Source organism: Venturia canescens, chromosome 5 (genome assembly GCF_019457755.1).
Source record: "Venturia canescens isolate UGA chromosome 5, ASM1945775v1, whole genome shotgun sequence".
Lineage (NCBI taxonomy): Eukaryota > Metazoa > Arthropoda > Insecta > Hymenoptera > Ichneumonidae > Venturia > Venturia canescens.
Window position 1 is genome coordinate 7,918,604 of NC_057425.1, and position 18,126 is coordinate 7,936,729.

Genomic DNA, 18,126 nt, shown 5'->3' on the forward strand with positions numbered 1-18,126 from the left:
GAGCGTGGGAGTGAAAAATCAGGAGGCGTGACGGTAGATAAAAATTATCGAATCACGCCGGAAGAGTGTGTGTCGTCGTCGGGTACTCGAGTGTAGTATAAACGCTTTCACGTACGTGTACACGAGCCAGTGTCGATCTTGACGGGGTTGTCAAATCGTACTCGTGTCAGCAAAGAGAGTCTGCTCTGCATTGAAAAGAAAAACACAAAAACATATTGTTTTTATTTTCGTGTTTTAAAAATTCGACGAAAGTTTTAACTAATCGTAAACAATGGAAACTTACGAGAGTGTGCTTCTCGTTAAATCGGAAGTGTTCGTCTTCAAAATTCCTCCACGTACATCGAACAGAGGCCATCGGTGAGAACTTCATTTTTCTTTCCTTTTCTTGCATTTTTCTCTCTTTTTTTCTTTTCTCTCGTCATCACTAACTGTACTCTAAATTCACATTATTATTATTCTCAAAATGTAACTCGTATCGTATTGTTGCCGAGTGTGGGAATATCGAGAAATGACGCCTCCTCAACTTTCACTTATCAGTTTCGACGAAAGAACTATCTCTCTTTCTCTTCAACTCCCGCGAGTTTTTTGCTCTACTCCCCAATCATCGTAATATTTTTGAAAGACCTAAAAAAAAAACAAGTTTCGTGAATGAGAGAAAAAAATTTTCCTCATATATTTGATAAATAGATCATTATTTTCAACTTTTACATGCTTTTTTCGAACCTTTCAATAACACTATTAGAAAAGATATAGGAAAAACAACATAAAAATCTAGAAATGTCTGACATCCTCAATCTTTTGTTGTTCACAGAGCAGCAGACTGGAGCTTGCAAGAGCCATCATGGACAGGACGAATGCGTCTGGTGTCACAGGGAGATTCAATAACGATTAAGCTTGAGGATAAAATAACAGGAGAATTATTTGCAAAGTGTCCAATAGAGACTTACCCAGGAATTGCTGTGGAGCCTGTGACAGATTCGTCTCGTTATTTTGTCCTGAGGATTCAGGACGACAATGGTCGATCTGCATTCATCGGAGTAGGCTTCCTCGACAGATCGGATAGTTTTGATCTCAATGTCGCTCTTCAAGATCACTTCAAATGGCTCAAAAATCGTGAACAGATAGAAAAGGAAAAAGAAACACCTAAGCAAGAATTGGATCTCAGGTTCAAAGAAGGCGAGACGATTAAAATAAATATGAAAATTACAGTAAGTTTGTTATCTTTCCACTTTAATTTATTCAGTTTACAAATCAATTTTACAGTAGTGTGGTTTGAATGCACTGCTTATTGTCGCAAATTCATTTGCAATTACAAACAACTGGAATCACAAAATTTTTTTTTCTTACAACAACAAACCCCTTACGATAATTTGATAATTGTTACCAATTGACTTTTTGTACAGAAAAAAGATGGTAGCGAAGTATCGTCAAAGACGAAACCACGTGCTCCAGTAGGATTAGGACTGCCACCACCTCCAGGCGGTGTGAAAATTGCCCCACCACCAGCTCGAACCCCAACGTCGTCGCCGGCTCATAAGCCTGCAGCAAATCCACAGGTTCAAGGTCAGACAGGATCAGAATGGGGCGAATTCGCGAGTGCCTCCCAACAGCAACAACAAGCAGCTGCTGCGACTCCTTCGACCAATGCAACTTGGGTACAATTCTAAGCCCAAGAATTATTAAAAGTATATTAAAAAAAATTGGAGGAAATAATAAAAACGCGGACTTACAGGTGAGAAACTTAGATTTCGCGAATTACTGTGAAAAATGACGAAAGAAAGAAAACAAACGTACATACTCGACGGCGTACGTATACGATGATAATAATGTATTATATCGATATAGTGAAGTATAGACGCGCGTGTTCACCCGATTTCGAACTCTCGGGTATTTTATTCGTTTAAGTGGCAAATAGTACACAGGATAATGTTTACGAAGCAAACAAAAACAAGAAATTGTAGTTAGCCGACTGTGCTACATGTTTATTATAGTGGTTTTCTTCCCAAAACTTAGTGGGTCGTTAAAACCTCAGTAATGGGAGTCGATCGAGGGACTGGGAGTGCAGAAAAGACAGTTCGGCATAAAGTGTCGACAGAATGCTTGCAGTTTTTTTTATTATTTTTTATTATTTCATGAGAAAAGGTTAAAGGTAAATTTTGCTGACTCGAAGAATGTTGAGAAAAATTATTCTGACCGGATAAAGAAAAATTGGGAATAAGGAAATTGTAATCGGAAAGACAAAATTTCGACAATTATTGTTCGTGCGTTTGAAAAAAATCTTCAGGCTCGTTTCAAAACGATATAATTTGTGAGAAATAATATTATATATTTATCGATTATTCGAGAGAGTTGGTCACGGGACGAGGCTGAAAAAGTAGATTGTGAGGTCATTAGTCGAGATCGATAAATTGCAATATTAATTGTTCAATCTGCCAGTGGCGTTTGTATATAACGAAAAAAGATCAGAATCATCCTGTAGTTTTTAAGATAAACAACAACAAGCCTAAATTCTTCGTAATTTAATCCAGTTATAAATGAAAGAAATACTTAGCAACCATATTTCAGAGTTATTGAAATATTTTTTCATGTTACATCCCCCGACACTATTTTTATTCCTTCGTCGTGTACTTTAAAAGGTAAATGAGGGGCGGAGGGGGGGGGGAGGAAACAATCGAGAAATAAGCTGAAACGGAAATAAATTGAAAAAATGGAAAATATTAATCGTACATATATAAATATATTTAGATATATGTATATCGGCCCAAGCATGCTTATTTTCGTACGAACACGAGAGTCTAACGAACTTTCTTTGTAAATACGGTAACTCTCATGTTTTGCCTTTCCGATTCTCATAAATGTTATTCATTGTTGTTGAAGTATTTCAGAGAATATAAACGAATAATAAGGGTACATCGATAGACCGAGTTGAGTTTTTTTTTTTTCCGTAATTTCTTTAGTGACAAGAATCAATGAAAACAATGCACATACTCGTTAATCATTATTAATAATGTTTTATCCGTTTCCCTACATTACAAATATGCAATTTGAAAAAGCCACATTGTTTTTTTCCCTCAAAATTAATACTTTTAATAACGCCAAAATTCAATTATCAAGTTACCAATACGATAGAAAAGCAAAAACTAAGATTTTCAATTAATTTCCTTTGAGATTTGTCAATACGAAATTGTTTATCGAAACATATTTGTGTCTGAAAACGTATGTGTGAAACATTATTAATAACGTTAAATACAATTTCTAATACTAATTATTTTATCGTGCCGAATGTGATTTCTGTTTTTTTTTTGTCTTCTTTTCGAAAGATATTTAACATATCGCGGTATTTGTACATAAGGGTGTGGGTATAAGTTAACTTGTTGGTGACAGTGAGACGAAAAAGGAAAAACCAAACCGACGCGACTTGTACTGATGAAGCTTGAATTTATTGCTTGCCCTGTGTGTTTCAATTTACAAATGCTATGTAGTCTGTATGATATACACTGTATTTATTATCAAGTGGAAAAGAAAAGAAAAAAAAAATAACAAAACAAACGTACAAAGTCTGGTGTAGCGTTGAAAATGATATTGCGTTTAAAAAAAAGAAAAGACTAAACTGCAAGTTAGTTTATCGCCCCAATTAGTATCGCAGTCGTCTTTCGCATTCAAAAAGCGAATCGCATTCCAGCGTATATACAACACATATATATTTATATATATATATATAATATAAACATATAAATATGCTTCTGTTTCTTTCAGAAGTGTAAAAAAACTGTACCGCATTCCATAAAGTTGTTTTGCTGAGTCCAACGTTGTTGAAGGTGGAAAATTCTATGATTATTCTTTAAATTTTGCAAAACATTTATTTTTCGTTCAATCCCTCGATTCTTAATTATTTCAAATATTCAGTATTTTCAAAGTTTCTTCATGCCTTTTACTTATGGATTCATTTTGCCCTGTGGCCTAATATTTTCGTGCTACTCGTTTTTTTCGTAATCGTAATGGAACAAAAAAAAACAAACTGTACGTTTGAAATATATCAAAATAAGAGTTGGTTCGAGGGTAAAGAATTTTCCTCCACTGGCATGAAAACGTATTTTTAAGGTACACACTTAGCTTATAGGAATAAAAAGGTGTATCGATGAGATAGGAAAAAACTTGATAAATAATTGCCGACGTATAATTCTCTATCGTACTGTATATTTAGTGTTTTCTTTGTCCATGATTAATAAATGGCCATTATTTAGCACACTCGAAAGTCATTTTTAACGTACATGTTTTGTTTGTTTGTTTTTAAAACAAATAAAAAGTTACTCGATAGGGAGTTACGCTTGCTGGAAACTTATCCTAGAGCGATTGGTGGGTTCTCGTTTTTTTCTCTCTTTTTCTCTTTATCCTTAAATTGAATGCTGCGCTTCCTTGATGGGTTTCACCCGAGATCAAGCATTAACAACGTTTATTACGCGATACGTTGAGCCGTAGACTCCTCATTGCCATTGCACGATTGAAATGGCGTTGCACCGGACGTTGAAGCTGTTCAGCCGCCAGTGTTAAATTCTCATCGCATTCAATGCTACTGAGAACGACTAGAAGAACGCCCAATACCTGTTCGACGAAATTAAAATTTTCTCACTTATTCGAGTCGAATATCAACTTTTCAATTGTGAATGGAGTACACGAAGAATTGAAGTGAAAATTACCAGGCAAACGATAATGAGCAGTGTATAAATGTGTATGCTCGCTGCAGGAAGCGATTCAACTTCTTTCAGAGCTTCGGCAGCATCAGTGAGATCAGGCTTCAATTCCAAAGCGTGACGAAGATGTACAGCAGCTTCTTGAAAGTGGCCGTAAGCCTTGAATATTTGTCCAAGAGTGAGATATTGTTCCCAGGCATTACGGTCAGGCGGTTGGAGTTCCAACGAGCGTCTCGCTAAGTACGTTGCATCGTCTAAATATTGTAGGGCGAGCAACACTCTTGCTAGATTCAATAAAACCTCCGCATTGTGGGGCGAGACTGCAAGTGCTCGCCGGAAACACTCGATCGATCTTTGTGCGTTTCCTTTTATACGCCAAAAATTACCGATTTGATTGTACAGCTGAACGGATTTTGGTTTCTAGAGAGAACAGTGAAACAAAACAAATTCAATTGTCTTCCGATACCATCTTTTTTGCAAATTTTGTTGAGGAAAATGTGGCAGATCCTCTTTACCTCCTTTTTGGCTTTTTTTAAGCGTCTCTCCAACAGATCTATATCAACATCTGTGACTTTGCCGTTACTCTTTTTAAACATAAGAGCCACGTGTGGCTCCGGCACAAGAGGATGCTTGTTTCTATTTGCGACACCCACCAAATTATCATAGTATGTAAAATTTACTGGTTTGCCACAATCCAGCACAATATCGTCGCACTGCTGACCTGGCGAACAAGCGTACTGTTCGGTCGATATATCCGTCGATGACGGATATGGCTCTGTTATGTTGGGTGTATCCGTCAATATGTACGATGTAAAGCGTCTGCCAATGGTACCAAAGTTAGGGCTTTCATAACGCTGAAAGAATAGCAAGCCACACACAAATACTAACTACAGGCAAAAACAGAAAACTACATAACGACTATTATTAAAACATATTCATTTTTTTTATATCAGTTACAGAAATGTATCTATATGAAAAATAAATATTCGGTATCATCATCAAAGTTTATAAAACTTTCAAAAAACATGTATTGAATATCAAAAATGAAACAGAAGAATTTTCAAATGTGCTCTAAAACAGCTTATATTGAAAAATTATATTTTTGTACCAATATTTGGAAAAATTATTATCGAATCATCGAGTTTGTTATGTGTCGTATCTATCTTTTGAAATTTCTGTATAGTCCAGCTATAGTTGATGTTCTTTTTCTTCATTGTTAGGTTCAGTATCACTGTTGTTTTTTTTTTTTAAATAATTCATATCACCCAAAACCAACCAATTACAAGAAAACTAGATAAAACAAACATTTTTACTCATTTTACTTACAGCTTTCGTTTTTAATTACACAAACATTAATTTTATCACAAACAAGATTGAGATTCCATTTCTGGAGAATTTTTTTGAAGTTATGAGAAAAAATAATTCATTGACTGTTTTTCAGAAAATTTTCAGCAATCGATGTAAAGCTTTTGACGATAAACGAAATTCTGCAGTAACCATTTGAAATGATGATAAAATTGCAAATCACATATTTTTCATGAGTGAAACTAAGTGTCATTAAAATATGTACTCCAAGTTCATGCATTTGTGCATTTCCTAATCCAGACACAAAGTATAGGGAAAAAATGAAGTTGAGAAGTTTGCATCGTTGGAATGTAACGAAAACAGAAATTTATACAAAATATCGAAAAAATGGATCAATCATTACGCTGATTCATGTTGAAAAACGATCTAAATCTGTCGCATTACAACGAAGTAAACTACGATAAATACGTTATGAAATTGCAAGAGAACAAAATTCCTCCAAAACTCACCGTTCATGATCATCACTAATAAAGTTATTGTACTCGTTACAATAAACTTGAATTTTTTCGTGATTTTCGGACGAAGCTGTTTTGCTCCATCCTTGTCCACTACCAAGACTAGCAGTGGTGGCCAAAATATCGAAAACCGGATCATCTTCAAGAGAACTGGGGAACTGGGTAGCTTTGATAACTCTATCAGCACTAAGCCTCCAGGAAGTTCTGGAATTTATAAGCTTCACCTGAAAGATGAGAAAACAAAGGGCGTAACTTGCAACACGACCGTGTGCCCACATAATGCACTTGTCACCCTCGCCCCACGCCCCTCTTTCAACCGTTCACTTTGTTCACGCACTGATTTCTTTCCCTTAATTAATATAAACGATGGAAAGATTTTTTAATTTTCTTTCCGAACGGACTCTGTCATTTGTTGAAAGGCATCGAGACAAGGACAAAGGCGCGAAATCGCCCACTGATTATCAAAATCCCATCGAGATCATCAACAATCTTCTATGAATTTGCACACATTTTTTTCTCTAGTCACTGCGCCATCTATGATGTTGGAATATTTACAACACCCCACATATAACAGACTACTAAACAAAGAAAGAAAGAAGATTATGTGATCTACATTTTTTTCCAGCGTCCATGAGTTTTTTAGAAACGTTAATTGAATTAGATCGCACAACTCGTTGGAAAAAATTTACGAAAAAGTTCTAAACCGGCCCTTTATTTATTTATTCCATAGTGGGTAAATGCTTTTTCAGGACATATCGAGTCGGGACAAAGCTGAAAGTTATCGGACTGTAAAGGGATTATTTGGAGTACAATTTTTTTTTGGAATATTGGTTTTCAATTTGAAACGAACGTCGAACGTCACGTCGCTCAACATTACTCGGTCGGATCCGTAAAGTCGAATTATACTCAGTCGGCAGTGCAATCACAGGGTTTTACTGACTAATATCGATAAAACAGAGCATGCCACAAATTTGAATTTAAATTGATTAATCAATCGTTTATTTATGAACATACCCTGCTAATAAATTTAATGATAATAAAAAAAATGAACATTTTCATGCTTCCGAAATAGATAAAAATTGTGAATTTCTTTTTTAAATTAAAAGAGAATGAGATCCGCGGCAAATAAATCTACCGGTTGTAATTTTCATCAGACCAAAAGTTTTGGAATTGTACGAGAACATCAGACATTGAAAATATGTTATTACAAGTTTTATATTTTCAAGTGAATCCAAATGAAAAATCGTTCGAAAATGATAAAGTAGTTTAGGTACTCTCGAAGAATCGGCTGAGTCCAAGTGCCAGTTTTGACGATGTGACGTTTTCCCAAATTGACCGCTCCAAGTAGCGCCACTCCATAAGAGAAAACCCCATCTTCTCCGGCGATCTCCTGCTCCTGCTTAATTCTGGTTCGCATTGAATCGCCCGGAACAAACCGTCACGTAGCAGATTTCTGATTTTTATTATCGCGTACTAAATATTACAAAAAAACACCGCGTAGTTTGCGAATCCAACTGTAATCCGAACCGTGTTTTTCATCGAAAATCAGTACAAGTTTGAGCGTTCAAAAATTACCAACGACCATCGGGTAAGTACAACTTTTCAGCACAATAAAATAACACGGTCGTTTATGCGATGTTTTGAAACGTTTTCTTTTGTCATTTTGGGACGATTCCTGCTGTTTTTTGGTTCAAAGAGTAGTACAAACGTCGTAGAAAAGTTCAGCGAGCTCCCATAGAATCATAATGCTATATTTACACAGAAATGATCAACTTTTCCGTCAATATATTTGTGTACAGGCGTTTTCGGTCATAACAAAGATCGTGCCGGTTCGAGGAACAGCTATAACGACAACGAACTTCAAATACTCTGAGTCCAGCAAGTTTATTTCGAGCTGCGCATTATGTTTTTTTTTTCTTTTTGTTAGCTGCGAATTTTTTTTTCTCAGTGACGAATCATGGGAAGTCCCGCCGATCTCGCATGCAGCTCAACGGGTTCAATGAAAATTGCCTTCTTTGCTTGCGTTTGTTTTGCTATTCGTGATTGTTTTTCCTGTGTATATATGATGGCATCCCATCGATATATGCCAATATAAAATTCGTTTATTTAAAAACCCCACAACTTTCACGTAGCATTGTAATGATAATTAAACACTTCGATTTTGTACACGAAACACAGAATTTCGCAACACGATATAATTTGCTGTTCCTCGTATCCGATTCGCCGTCTCTTTCTTTCCCATGGTGCTTTATCCAATTTACAAGTACCGAGCAACGGTAGAAAAAACTGATCAATTCTCGACCTTGTACGAGTTTTGAAAGTTCGAGGAGTGTGGGGGGGATCGAACATAACGAAATAATTTCAGTGACATCGAGAATTGAATTTTATGGGGTAGACTAAGTATTACAATCTCGAAAAAACGTAAACTTTTTATTTCAAGGATGTAAAAAAATGAAACCGTCAAAATACAAATCGACGTAATTCTCGTCAAAATAGTATTTAAAAAAATAATGAAAAAATAGAAAAAATAATTTCGTTAATTCGAGCAAAAAGTATCGAGAGTCAGTCGAAGAAACGTCCTTTCCTGCGCCTTTGTATGTCGCTCGACGAGAAGTTTATCTTCAGTCGCGCATTGTGCACAATCCGTGATATCGAAACGACTCGCAGTTAATCAATACTGTCATATCGTCGAGACCTGTTCGAGATACAGAAAAAATTGCTTCGCGTGCTTTTTTCTATGCACAAAATAGAAGTGTGGGGTGTCAGATATTCGTTAAATTTATTTCCCCAGTCCATGTTTTCATTCAATTTTTTCAAACATAAATACTCAAATTAATGACAAAAAATTTGGTAAAAACACTTGAATCTCGTTATTTTTTTATGATTTATTAACACTCATTACATTTTTCAGAAGTCAATGGCGAACTCGAGTAAAAAGAACCTTTACAACGAGAAAGACATACGATCGGTAATCCCGGAAGTCCATGATCCCTTGATAGAAATATGGGCGCCCGAGTTGAAGAAACAAAAGAGCTATTGGCAAGTGGGAACGTCCCTGGTAAGCCGAGTTAAAATAAGTGCGCTTTCAGAGGCTGCCGCGATATGCGTACGGAAAGCAGCAATAATAACAGGAACAGCATCGGAGAATTACGAGCCCATAGAGACCTTGGGCACCACGTTCATTAATATAAACAAAAATGTTCGCATTGAGGCTCACGTGACGAGATCGAGAGACGTGGCCCCCTACGTGGTGGACGGGATCATCGGTTTGGACGTGTTAAAAAAAGGCTGGGATTTGGATCGCCAGAGACGAATGTTGAGTCGTAAAAGCGATCTCGTAGCGATGTCACTATTGCCAGCGAAATATTTCATTTCGGATTACCCGAAAAAAATACGAGACAGCTTGAAAAAAAGTGTCAGGTCCGAAGAGCGAGGTGGTTGGGCTTCGGTTTCGAGGCGCTTGGAACAACTGCGATCGTATTTACGACCGGACGTAAACGACGATGAGCGCCCCGCTGTGATCGACGTTCTTGACGATTATAATGACTGCTTGTATTTACCAAGCGATATTATCCAAGCAACGAAGTTGTTAAAATACCCTATAAAATCGAAAGCCAACGACATCTTTGCCATTCCTCAAACCGAGCACAGTCAAGTATACTGGGATGAAATCGAAATCATTATCACTGATTTATTACGACAGGACATCATTAGAGTTTCAACGAGTCCGTACAACTCTTCTGTCGGCTTGATCGACAAGAAGCCAGATGCGCGCGGTCACATTGACCATCGCCTCGTTATTGGCTTTAGCGAGTTGAACGAGCGCTCGCAAAGGGAAACTTTTCCGATTCCCGATATCTACGATGCTATCGACGAACTCAACGGCTCCAAATACTTCTCCGTACTCGATTTGGCCTCGGCCTCTTATCACATTGCAATCGAACCGCAGGACTGCCGCAAAACTGCCTTCACCACCAGAAGCGGACGGTACGAATTTCGACGAATGCCTCCCTGCATAAAAAATGGCGCTGAATACATGCAGTGTCTGATGAACAAAGTTCTCGAAGGAATCAGAGGAGAACAGGTACGGAGAGCTTTCAAAACGATTTTTATTTTCTAATTATTATTATTCATTTTCAGCATAAAATTTAGTGTATTTAGGGAGAAACATGGACTCAATTCGAACGGTTGATTCGTTGCAGGTTTTCGTGTCCCACGACGATATTCTCGTATATGCTCCAACGATGGAAGAGCACGAGTTCCGAATACGCAAAGTCTTCGATCGTTTGCGTGCCCACGGCTTGAAATTGCGTCCAGGAAAATGTCAGATGTTCAGATCGAGGGTTTTGTATCTCGGATTTTTAATAACTGACGAGGGAATGCTTCCCGACCCGGAGAAGATCGAAAAGTTGCAAACGCAACCAAGACCCCAGACTGCCAGCGACTTGAAATCTTTTCTCGGCTTGTTGTCCACGCATAAGCGTTTCCTCTCCGATTATTCTAGTCTGTCGCAACCCATGTGGGATTTACTGAAAAACGAAAAGTTCCATTGGACCATAGAAGCTGCCGAGAGCTTCGAAAAGTTCCGTACCATGCTCAAGGAAGATCTTTTACTTCATTATCCCGACTGGAGCCGCCCATTCGTCATTAAAACTGGTGCCTCCAAGTACGGCATCTATGCTGGGCTCTTCCAAAATGTCCCCAGACATTCACAAGCCCAACCCATCGCTTGGAATTCCAGAAAGTACACTTCTGCGGAATCGAAATTATCTCGAGACATGCAAATTTCTATTGCTTCAACTTGGGGAACGGAGACTTTTCGTCGTTATGTACAAAACACAAAGTCCCTCGACGAAGTCGCGGGACTTCGGAATATGTCGCTCCGAAATTGAAATTGAAATACCAACAGTTTCGAAGCTCACGAGCACCCTAACGGAATATTTTTCTGTTTTTTTTTTCTTGGCGACTCCAATGATGTCGGTCCAATCTCCTTGTTTTGGCCAAATTCCTATAATTTCAACAGGGAAATTGAACGATTTTAAAAACGGCAAAATCAGTCCGTTACATTTCAGTTCGAGCATCAGGACTGCACAATTTCACTCCCAGTCTTCGTTTTTCACATCGAGCGCCTTTTTCATAGTCATACAAAATATGACATTTCATAAATATGTGATTTAATTATAAACAAACTCCATTCTTTTTATATTACTAAAAGAATTCCACTTTTTTTGTTACGTGTTTCATGGTATTCTGTAGTTATAAAATGTGTTACACTTGAGTGAAAAACAACACAATTTTAGTGTTACGAGCAACGGGATATTCACATTGTTGAAACGCTACGAAATCTCTTTCATTTACCACTCTTCATTTAAGAGTTTGAGTTATCGTTTTGTTCTTATAAATACAAAAGAACCGATTTATTGAGTAAAATAATAAAGTGGAAAAATACGTTGTATAGAAACGTAAACTTTGATACCACTGAAGAATAATAAATGTTTGTATTTTTTTCATAAAATAAAGATAATTTTGTGCAAATAAATACAGACGAATTCCTCATTATTGAATTTATTTTTACAATCGTTCGTTACGGAAATGACAAAATTGTGTCAGAATCCGGGGTAAGCTGTCATCGATTGAGTCGCCATGAGTCGGCGACTCGGCCAGTTTTTCTTGATCGCACCCTTGCAAATTCCCGATAGACCAGAAAGTAGAGTAAGAAATATTTAAATTTGGTAGAAAATGGGCACGGATGGAAAACTTTTTAAGGATTGATCGATGAATTTATAATTTACGAAACAACGGATTTTTCGAAGCGGTTACGATTCCCAGCTGTCAAAGCTTCAAAAGACACTTTTCTGAAAAAAAAAAAAAACCCCGTTGGCGGACTCGAAATTTCTCGAATTTCTTTAACCTTTGCAACCTCGATGGCTTTATTAAATCAGTAAACGAGTTTTTTTCTCTCCAATTCTTAATCTCGGGCAATGACTTCAAGAAACAACGTATTACGAGCATGAAAATTCCTGAAAATGTCACATTTGGGTATGTCATATACGCTAAATATTCATGTCGAGTTAAAAAGGTTATGAAATATTTTGCAGGTTTTTATTCCGTTTTTATAAAAAAATACAGATTTGTCGGGTTTGAATGTCACATGAATACATCAGCCTGGAATAATCCATTCGGAAAAAAAAAATCGGAAGAAAAATGAATTTCATTTGGAGCAAGCCGTTATTCGAGTGGCCCACGAAAAAAAAGTTTCGTATATTTGTAGTGTTTCACGATTGAGCAGGCTCGACGAACCTTTCTGTACCGCCTTTAACCCCGATAATTATTGGTCGACAGGGTGCTGAATGACAACAAAATGTTATCGAACGAAGCGATGAAAAACAAGACTCGGGTCCACGAGGAGACAAAACCCAAAGAAACATGCCCAGAAACATCAATGCCGGCGATTTGTTTACGAATACCGGAGATGAAAAACGAACTGTCTTATTGGTTGATTCTCTCGTCACGGGTGACGCGCTTGAAAATAAACACGTTGCGCGAGAGCGTGAAAATAAGGACGAAAGAAGCGGGCGTAATAGAAGGAACGTTGGCGGAGGGTTACAAGCCAGTGGCGACTCTGGGAACCGCCATAATCCACATTTTCAATAGACCAGTAAAGGTTCACGTGACGCGCTCGAAGCGAGCGTCGCCGATGGTTTGCGACGGCGTTCTTGGGAACGAATTTCTGAACGTTATTTACGGCTCTCCGCCGAATTATAAAGTCAGTGGAATCCCACTGACGTACCCAATGTCAACAGGGGAAGAATTGATTCCTGATTACACTCTGAAATTACATCGTGCCATGGAGGAAGAACGCGTCGCTTATGAAAACGGGCAGTGGGCCACGATCTCCGAGAGACTGAGCGAAGTACGCAAATATTTACCGTGGAAAGTGGCCAACAGTTCTCTCGAACCGGTTCTCGAGATATTGGAGGATTACGCTCATTGTTTTCATCTGCCCGAGGAAAAACTGACGTGCACAAAGTTACTAAAGTACAAAATAACGTCGAGCAACAAAAAAGTCGTTAATGTACCTCAGCCTGCATTAACCTCAAAAGATTGTAACAAGATCGATTCTCAGGTTGAATGTTGGCTTCGGGATGGTATAATACAACCCTCGAATTCCCCTTACAATTCACCGATTTGTCTGATCGAGAGCAAGCCCGACTGTCACGAAAATGGGCGTTATTATTTCGCCCCCGATTTCTCCGAGCTCGAGAAGAAGTTTGCGAGCGATACGTTCCCGATACCCGACATAACCCAACTCGCGGACGTTCTCTGCGGCTCCAAATATTTTTCGGTTTTCGATTTAGCCTCAGCTTGCTTGCAGATCGAGCTCGAACCCGAGGACCGTCAAAAAACGGCATTTTCAACGAAAACAAAGCGTTACCAGTTCCTACGCATGCCGCTCGACATAAAAAATGCACCGCAAACTATTCAACGACTGTTGAATCGCGTCCTCGACGACATGCTTCGCTCTCCGAGCACGGCATTCGTCATTCACGACGACATAATCGTCCACGCCCCCACGATCGAGGAGCACGAAGTCAGAGTGCGAAAATTGCTCTCGAGAATCGAAGCGGCTGGACTGAAATTGCAGCCGTCCAAATGCCAAATGTTTTCCAAGAGCGTTCGTTATTTCGGTCATTTAGTTACGGACAAAGGTCTGCGTCCAGACCCGGAGAAAATACAAAGAATACAAACCTACGAATTGCCAAAAAATCGACATTCGTTCAACTTTTTTCTGGGACTGTCCAACTGTTACGAACGTTTCGTGCCGAATTATGCTGAGATTATTAAACCGATGAGCGATTTGTTTACTGACACGAATCACGAGGCGCCGACGACGACGAGCGAAACTATCCGAAGTTTCCAGGCTACACAGACAGCTTTTTCCCAAGAGCTTCTGCTCCACTATCCCAAGTGGGACGAAACTTTTATACTCGAAACCAACACCTCGGATGTTGGCGTTCGAGCTGCTCTCTTACAAAAAAACCCTAAAAATGGAGAAACCTTTACCATCGCTTACACTTCGAGATGCTACACTCTCGAAGAATCCTCCTACAAAGAATTCCATCGAGTCCATCTCGCTGCGATCCATGGTATGGATACTTGGTATCGGTACCTCAACCCGATAGGTTACAAAAAAATCATTCTCAGATCGCCCGAACCCTCCGCCTTCAATTGGTACATACATCGCCAGTGTGCTGATTCCGATGTTCTCGAACTTTTCGCGCTTTTGTACTGCGGCACGGATTTGATCATCGAACCTCTTTTTTCGAAGGAAGAACATTTGTACGATAAAATGCCGTTCCCCCATTATTCGCACATGGAAAACGAAATATAGAGACTGATTTTCATCATTGAATTACTGGCATATTTTTATATGCCAGTAGCCTAATGGTATTTTCACTTTGTACTTTGGAGGTTAACCCAAGTGTTTGCTACGCCACAAATGAGAACGTATAAGTGACAATAAAACTGTCATTTCGAGTCTTCACTCGTGTCTGAGCCCGCTCGAGGGTCTCCTTTTTTTTTACGAATATCACCCGTTCGGCCTTTTTCGAGAGTTTTTCCTAAGAAAAACTCTTGAAATCCTTGTATTCCGCGCGATGTATAAAAAATGGAGAGCGCTCTCATCACGTGTGTCCATCGGCTGTTCTAGCGACTCGAAAAATATTTCCGTCAGCTTACACTTTTTTTTAGGCTTTTAGCTTTAATTTTTGCTACTCACATATGTAATTTTTTATTTTTTATTCCTTTTAAGCTCCTTTTATCAACAAACACTGACATTGACAGTGCTAACACAGAAGGATTTTTAGAATTGTGTATAAAAATATGCTAGACAACGATGAGGCCCGAAAGCTGTTGCGTGCTCGAGACAAAGCGTACGCAGGCCTCGCGTAGCCTTTGTCTTTCAATACTTGGAACCGAGCCGTTGTTGCTGATACCGTGTCTTTCGCAGTATTCAATTTGAAAGTAATTCAAAATTAATTCACACAGAAAAAATAGCGTGACAACTCCACTAAACAACAATAAAATGATTCTCGATCTGTTTTTGTTAATATATTTACACGTTGGAGAAAACTGAGCGTGCGATATTTTTTATCAAATGAAAACGACTGGCGGTGAAGCCTGATTCGCTGATGGTCGCGTGGTGGGGGGCGCGAAGCAGAGGTGAAGCCTAACTAGCTGGAGGACCCATAGTGGGGCACGTGAACCGGTGGTGGTGCCTGAATGGTGCGCTTATGCTAAAGGATTGATTTCTTATTCTCTGCACTGTCTTTTTCATCAGTTATGGTTCAACGTCTTATTAGAAAAAATTTTATTTAACGAGTCCTCGCATCTAAATTGTTAATGTCATACGAGAAATTTTGAAAGAAGTTTCCATTCAAAGAGAATTTTCCATTCAATTACAAAATTCCAAAGATTTAATTTGTGAAGTTTGCCTTCGTGAGTACAAACTTTAGAAATATTTGATTTTCACAAACTTAGATATTTGCTTCAAAATGATTCTAACAAAGGAGTTGATTTGGCCTGAACAGCGAAGAAGGAAGGAATGTTTTATCACATTTTCTTTTTTTCATCCGTCTTTTCCATTGTTTTTACGTCTAAACGGCGAAGAAACTTTTAGGAGAGGGGAAAGGAATGTTCGTGTAATCTGTGCTTACAGCGGCGAAATTGTACAATCCGAAACCGGTGACAGGTGTATTAAGAAGATAATTTAGATTTCGCAGAAAAAGTCCATTTTGAACTTTTTGGAAGTCATTCGCATTGCTGTAGACTGAGTTCTAAATCGGGCTTAATTTTGAGATTCTTTCGAATCTCGCTGATTCGTCAAGAAATTAAGCGGATAATGCGCAAACTAATGTTTAATTTTCAGTTTTTTATTGGATATTAATAAGCGTATATCGAGTCGTCAACATTAATTCCAAAAAGTTGTTTACGTGAAAGGTCTTAACTCGAATATCGCCCCTAATCAATGCCAAAGCACCTATATATAAGCAACTAGAAAAAATTATTGAAATGTCGGAGCTCGTATAGTAATCCTGCTTATTGCTGCCTCTATCATGGGCATGGCAAAAAACTCCATAGTTTTTAGTTCTTATTATTTTAAATCATTATCGTTCTGCCTTATCCACATAGAAAGCGATTGAATTTTTAAATATGGAAGAGAATTGAGATAAAAAATGGATTCCCTTGGAGATTTTAATCGGAAATTCGCACCGGCAAAAAGAAGCAATCATCAACTACGTGAATCCTGGACGTGAAAGGACTGGAGTAGTGTAACCGCGTTAGGAAATTTTCGAGTCCTGAAGAGGACCGTAGATTTGTGACAGACTACGTTAGGTAGTCCTGAAAAGGACTGTAGATTAGTGACAGACTACGTTAGGTAGTCCTGAAAAGGACTGGAAAAGATGCTCTCCGGATGTTCCTGCTCGATACTCGCTCCGATGAAGGATGAACATTGAACGGCGACCGCCAAGTCCAAGTAGCGCTGCGGGATGGCGGGGGACCGCTCTTTATGCCCAGCTATGAAGTGGTGGTGTAGCCTGATTGGCTGGTGGTCGCGTGGTGGGGGACGTGAAGCGGCGGTGGTGCCTGATTGGTGCGCTTGTGCTGAAGGGTTGATTTCTTGAAAGTTTGAGCGGACGCTGTTTTTATTGCGCAATGTCTTTTTATTATGTACCGTGCGCAAAATTTTGCAGTTCAGTCACCAAATAACGCAAAGTTATAGATAATCGTTGATTAGTTGAAATCGCTTCCCTCACGCTTGTGTTCTTTTTCCCGATCAAAGGTTTTTTTTACTATAATTGTAATAATTCTTCGAACTTTTTGCAATATATCCATTCTCACGTAGTTTTTAAAATCGTCTTCTTCAAGTCAGTCCAAGGCTAAGTCCTTCAAAAGCATTTCATGAGTGTAGACTGGCCTTTTCTTCAACCATTCTTTAACCCACATTCGTTTTCTTTTTTTTTTTGTTTATACAAAATCACCGGCGTCGCCGCAGCCAAAACTTCGTCGTCGAACGAAAATATTGACGGGAATGGCCGTCAATTTTATTAAGTCCATATCATTGAACGTGTGAATCCAAAAGGGAGTACTCAATATTATTACACAATAAAAATATTGTACAATATTATTTTAGGTGTGTAGCGGGCCTTACACTCTGTCCCTTTCATCATCGGTTATATAGGAGCTCCGATTGGCTCGCTGGGTCCTTTTCTCACCACTAGAGCCCTACCCATCCCCTCCGTATTCTCAGATTCAAACAGTCGCACTGTGCTGTGTCAACAGTCAACAGTATGCCTGTGAGACTCGAAGAACAAGGACGTGCACGATGTGCGTATGGCTCGCTGCGTAGCTCGGTAAAATCTTTGTGTTCTTTCTTTTGAAAAAAAAACTCGTGAAATTCTCACATGTGCTGCGAGTTCTTGGAATTCCTTCGTACACTCCAACCTCAAAGAATCAAACAAGTATATGGTTCGGCATTCCACAGATCGTGGGGGTTTTAGCAAATTTTTGTGAAACAAAAAAATCAAGAGTCCGTTCGTATGAAAATATTCGTG

The 18,126-nt window shown here is 38.7% G+C and overlaps 2 protein-coding genes across 2 annotated transcripts; one reads left to right on the forward strand and one right to left on the reverse strand.

The window, feature by feature from the left end:
- Nucleotides 1–78: 78 nt before the first annotated feature.
- On the forward strand, nt 79–4,248 carry LOC122411064 (NECAP-like protein CG9132). The gene is made up of 3 exons (XM_043419588.1): nt 79–357; nt 812–1,208; nt 1,404–4,248. The coding sequence occupies exons 1-3, from the start codon at nt 272–274 to the stop codon at nt 1,665–1,667; spliced, it is 747 nt and encodes a 248-aa protein (XP_043275523.1). The 5' UTR covers nt 79–271; the 3' UTR covers nt 1,668–4,248.
- Nucleotides 4,178–7,029, reverse strand: LOC122411060 (tetratricopeptide repeat protein 17-like). Its single transcript, XM_043419581.1, has 4 exons — nt 6,506–7,029; nt 5,207–5,510; nt 4,698–5,111; nt 4,178–4,602 (listed from the first exon to the last, which is right to left on the reverse strand). The coding sequence occupies exons 1-4, from the start codon at nt 6,787–6,789 to the stop codon at nt 4,444–4,446; spliced, it is 1,161 nt and encodes a 386-aa protein (XP_043275516.1). The 5' UTR covers nt 6,790–7,029; the 3' UTR covers nt 4,178–4,443.
- Between the last annotated feature and the right edge of the window lie 11,097 nt (nt 7,030–18,126).

What these genes read in the sequence shown, in the direction of transcription:
- LOC122411064 (XM_043419588.1), top strand. Translation starts at nt 272, where the DNA reads ATGGAAACTTACGAGAGTGTGCTTCTCGTTAAATCGGAAGTGTTCGTC. An exon ending in ACATCGAACAGAGGCCATCG is followed by an intron (nt 358 to 811) that starts GTGAGAACTTCA and finishes TGTTGTTCACAG; the next exon opens with AGCAGCAGACTGGAGCTTGC. An exon ending in AAATAAATATGAAAATTACA is followed by an intron (nt 1,209 to 1,403) that starts GTAAGTTTGTTA and finishes CTTTTTGTACAG; the next exon opens with AAAAAAGATGGTAGCGAAGT.
- LOC122411060 (XM_043419581.1), bottom strand. Translation starts at nt 6,789, where the DNA reads ATGTGGGCACACGGTCGTGTTGCAAGTTACGCCCTTTGTTTTCTCATC. An exon ending in ATTAGTGATGATCATGAACG is followed by an intron (nt 5,511 to 6,505) that starts GTGAGTTTTGGA and finishes TACCATTGGCAG; the next exon opens with ACGCTTTACATCGTACATAT. An exon ending in TAAAAAAAGCCAAAAAGGAG is followed by an intron (nt 5,112 to 5,206) that starts GTAAAGAGGATC and finishes TGTTCTCTCTAG; the next exon opens with AAACCAAAATCCGTTCAGCT.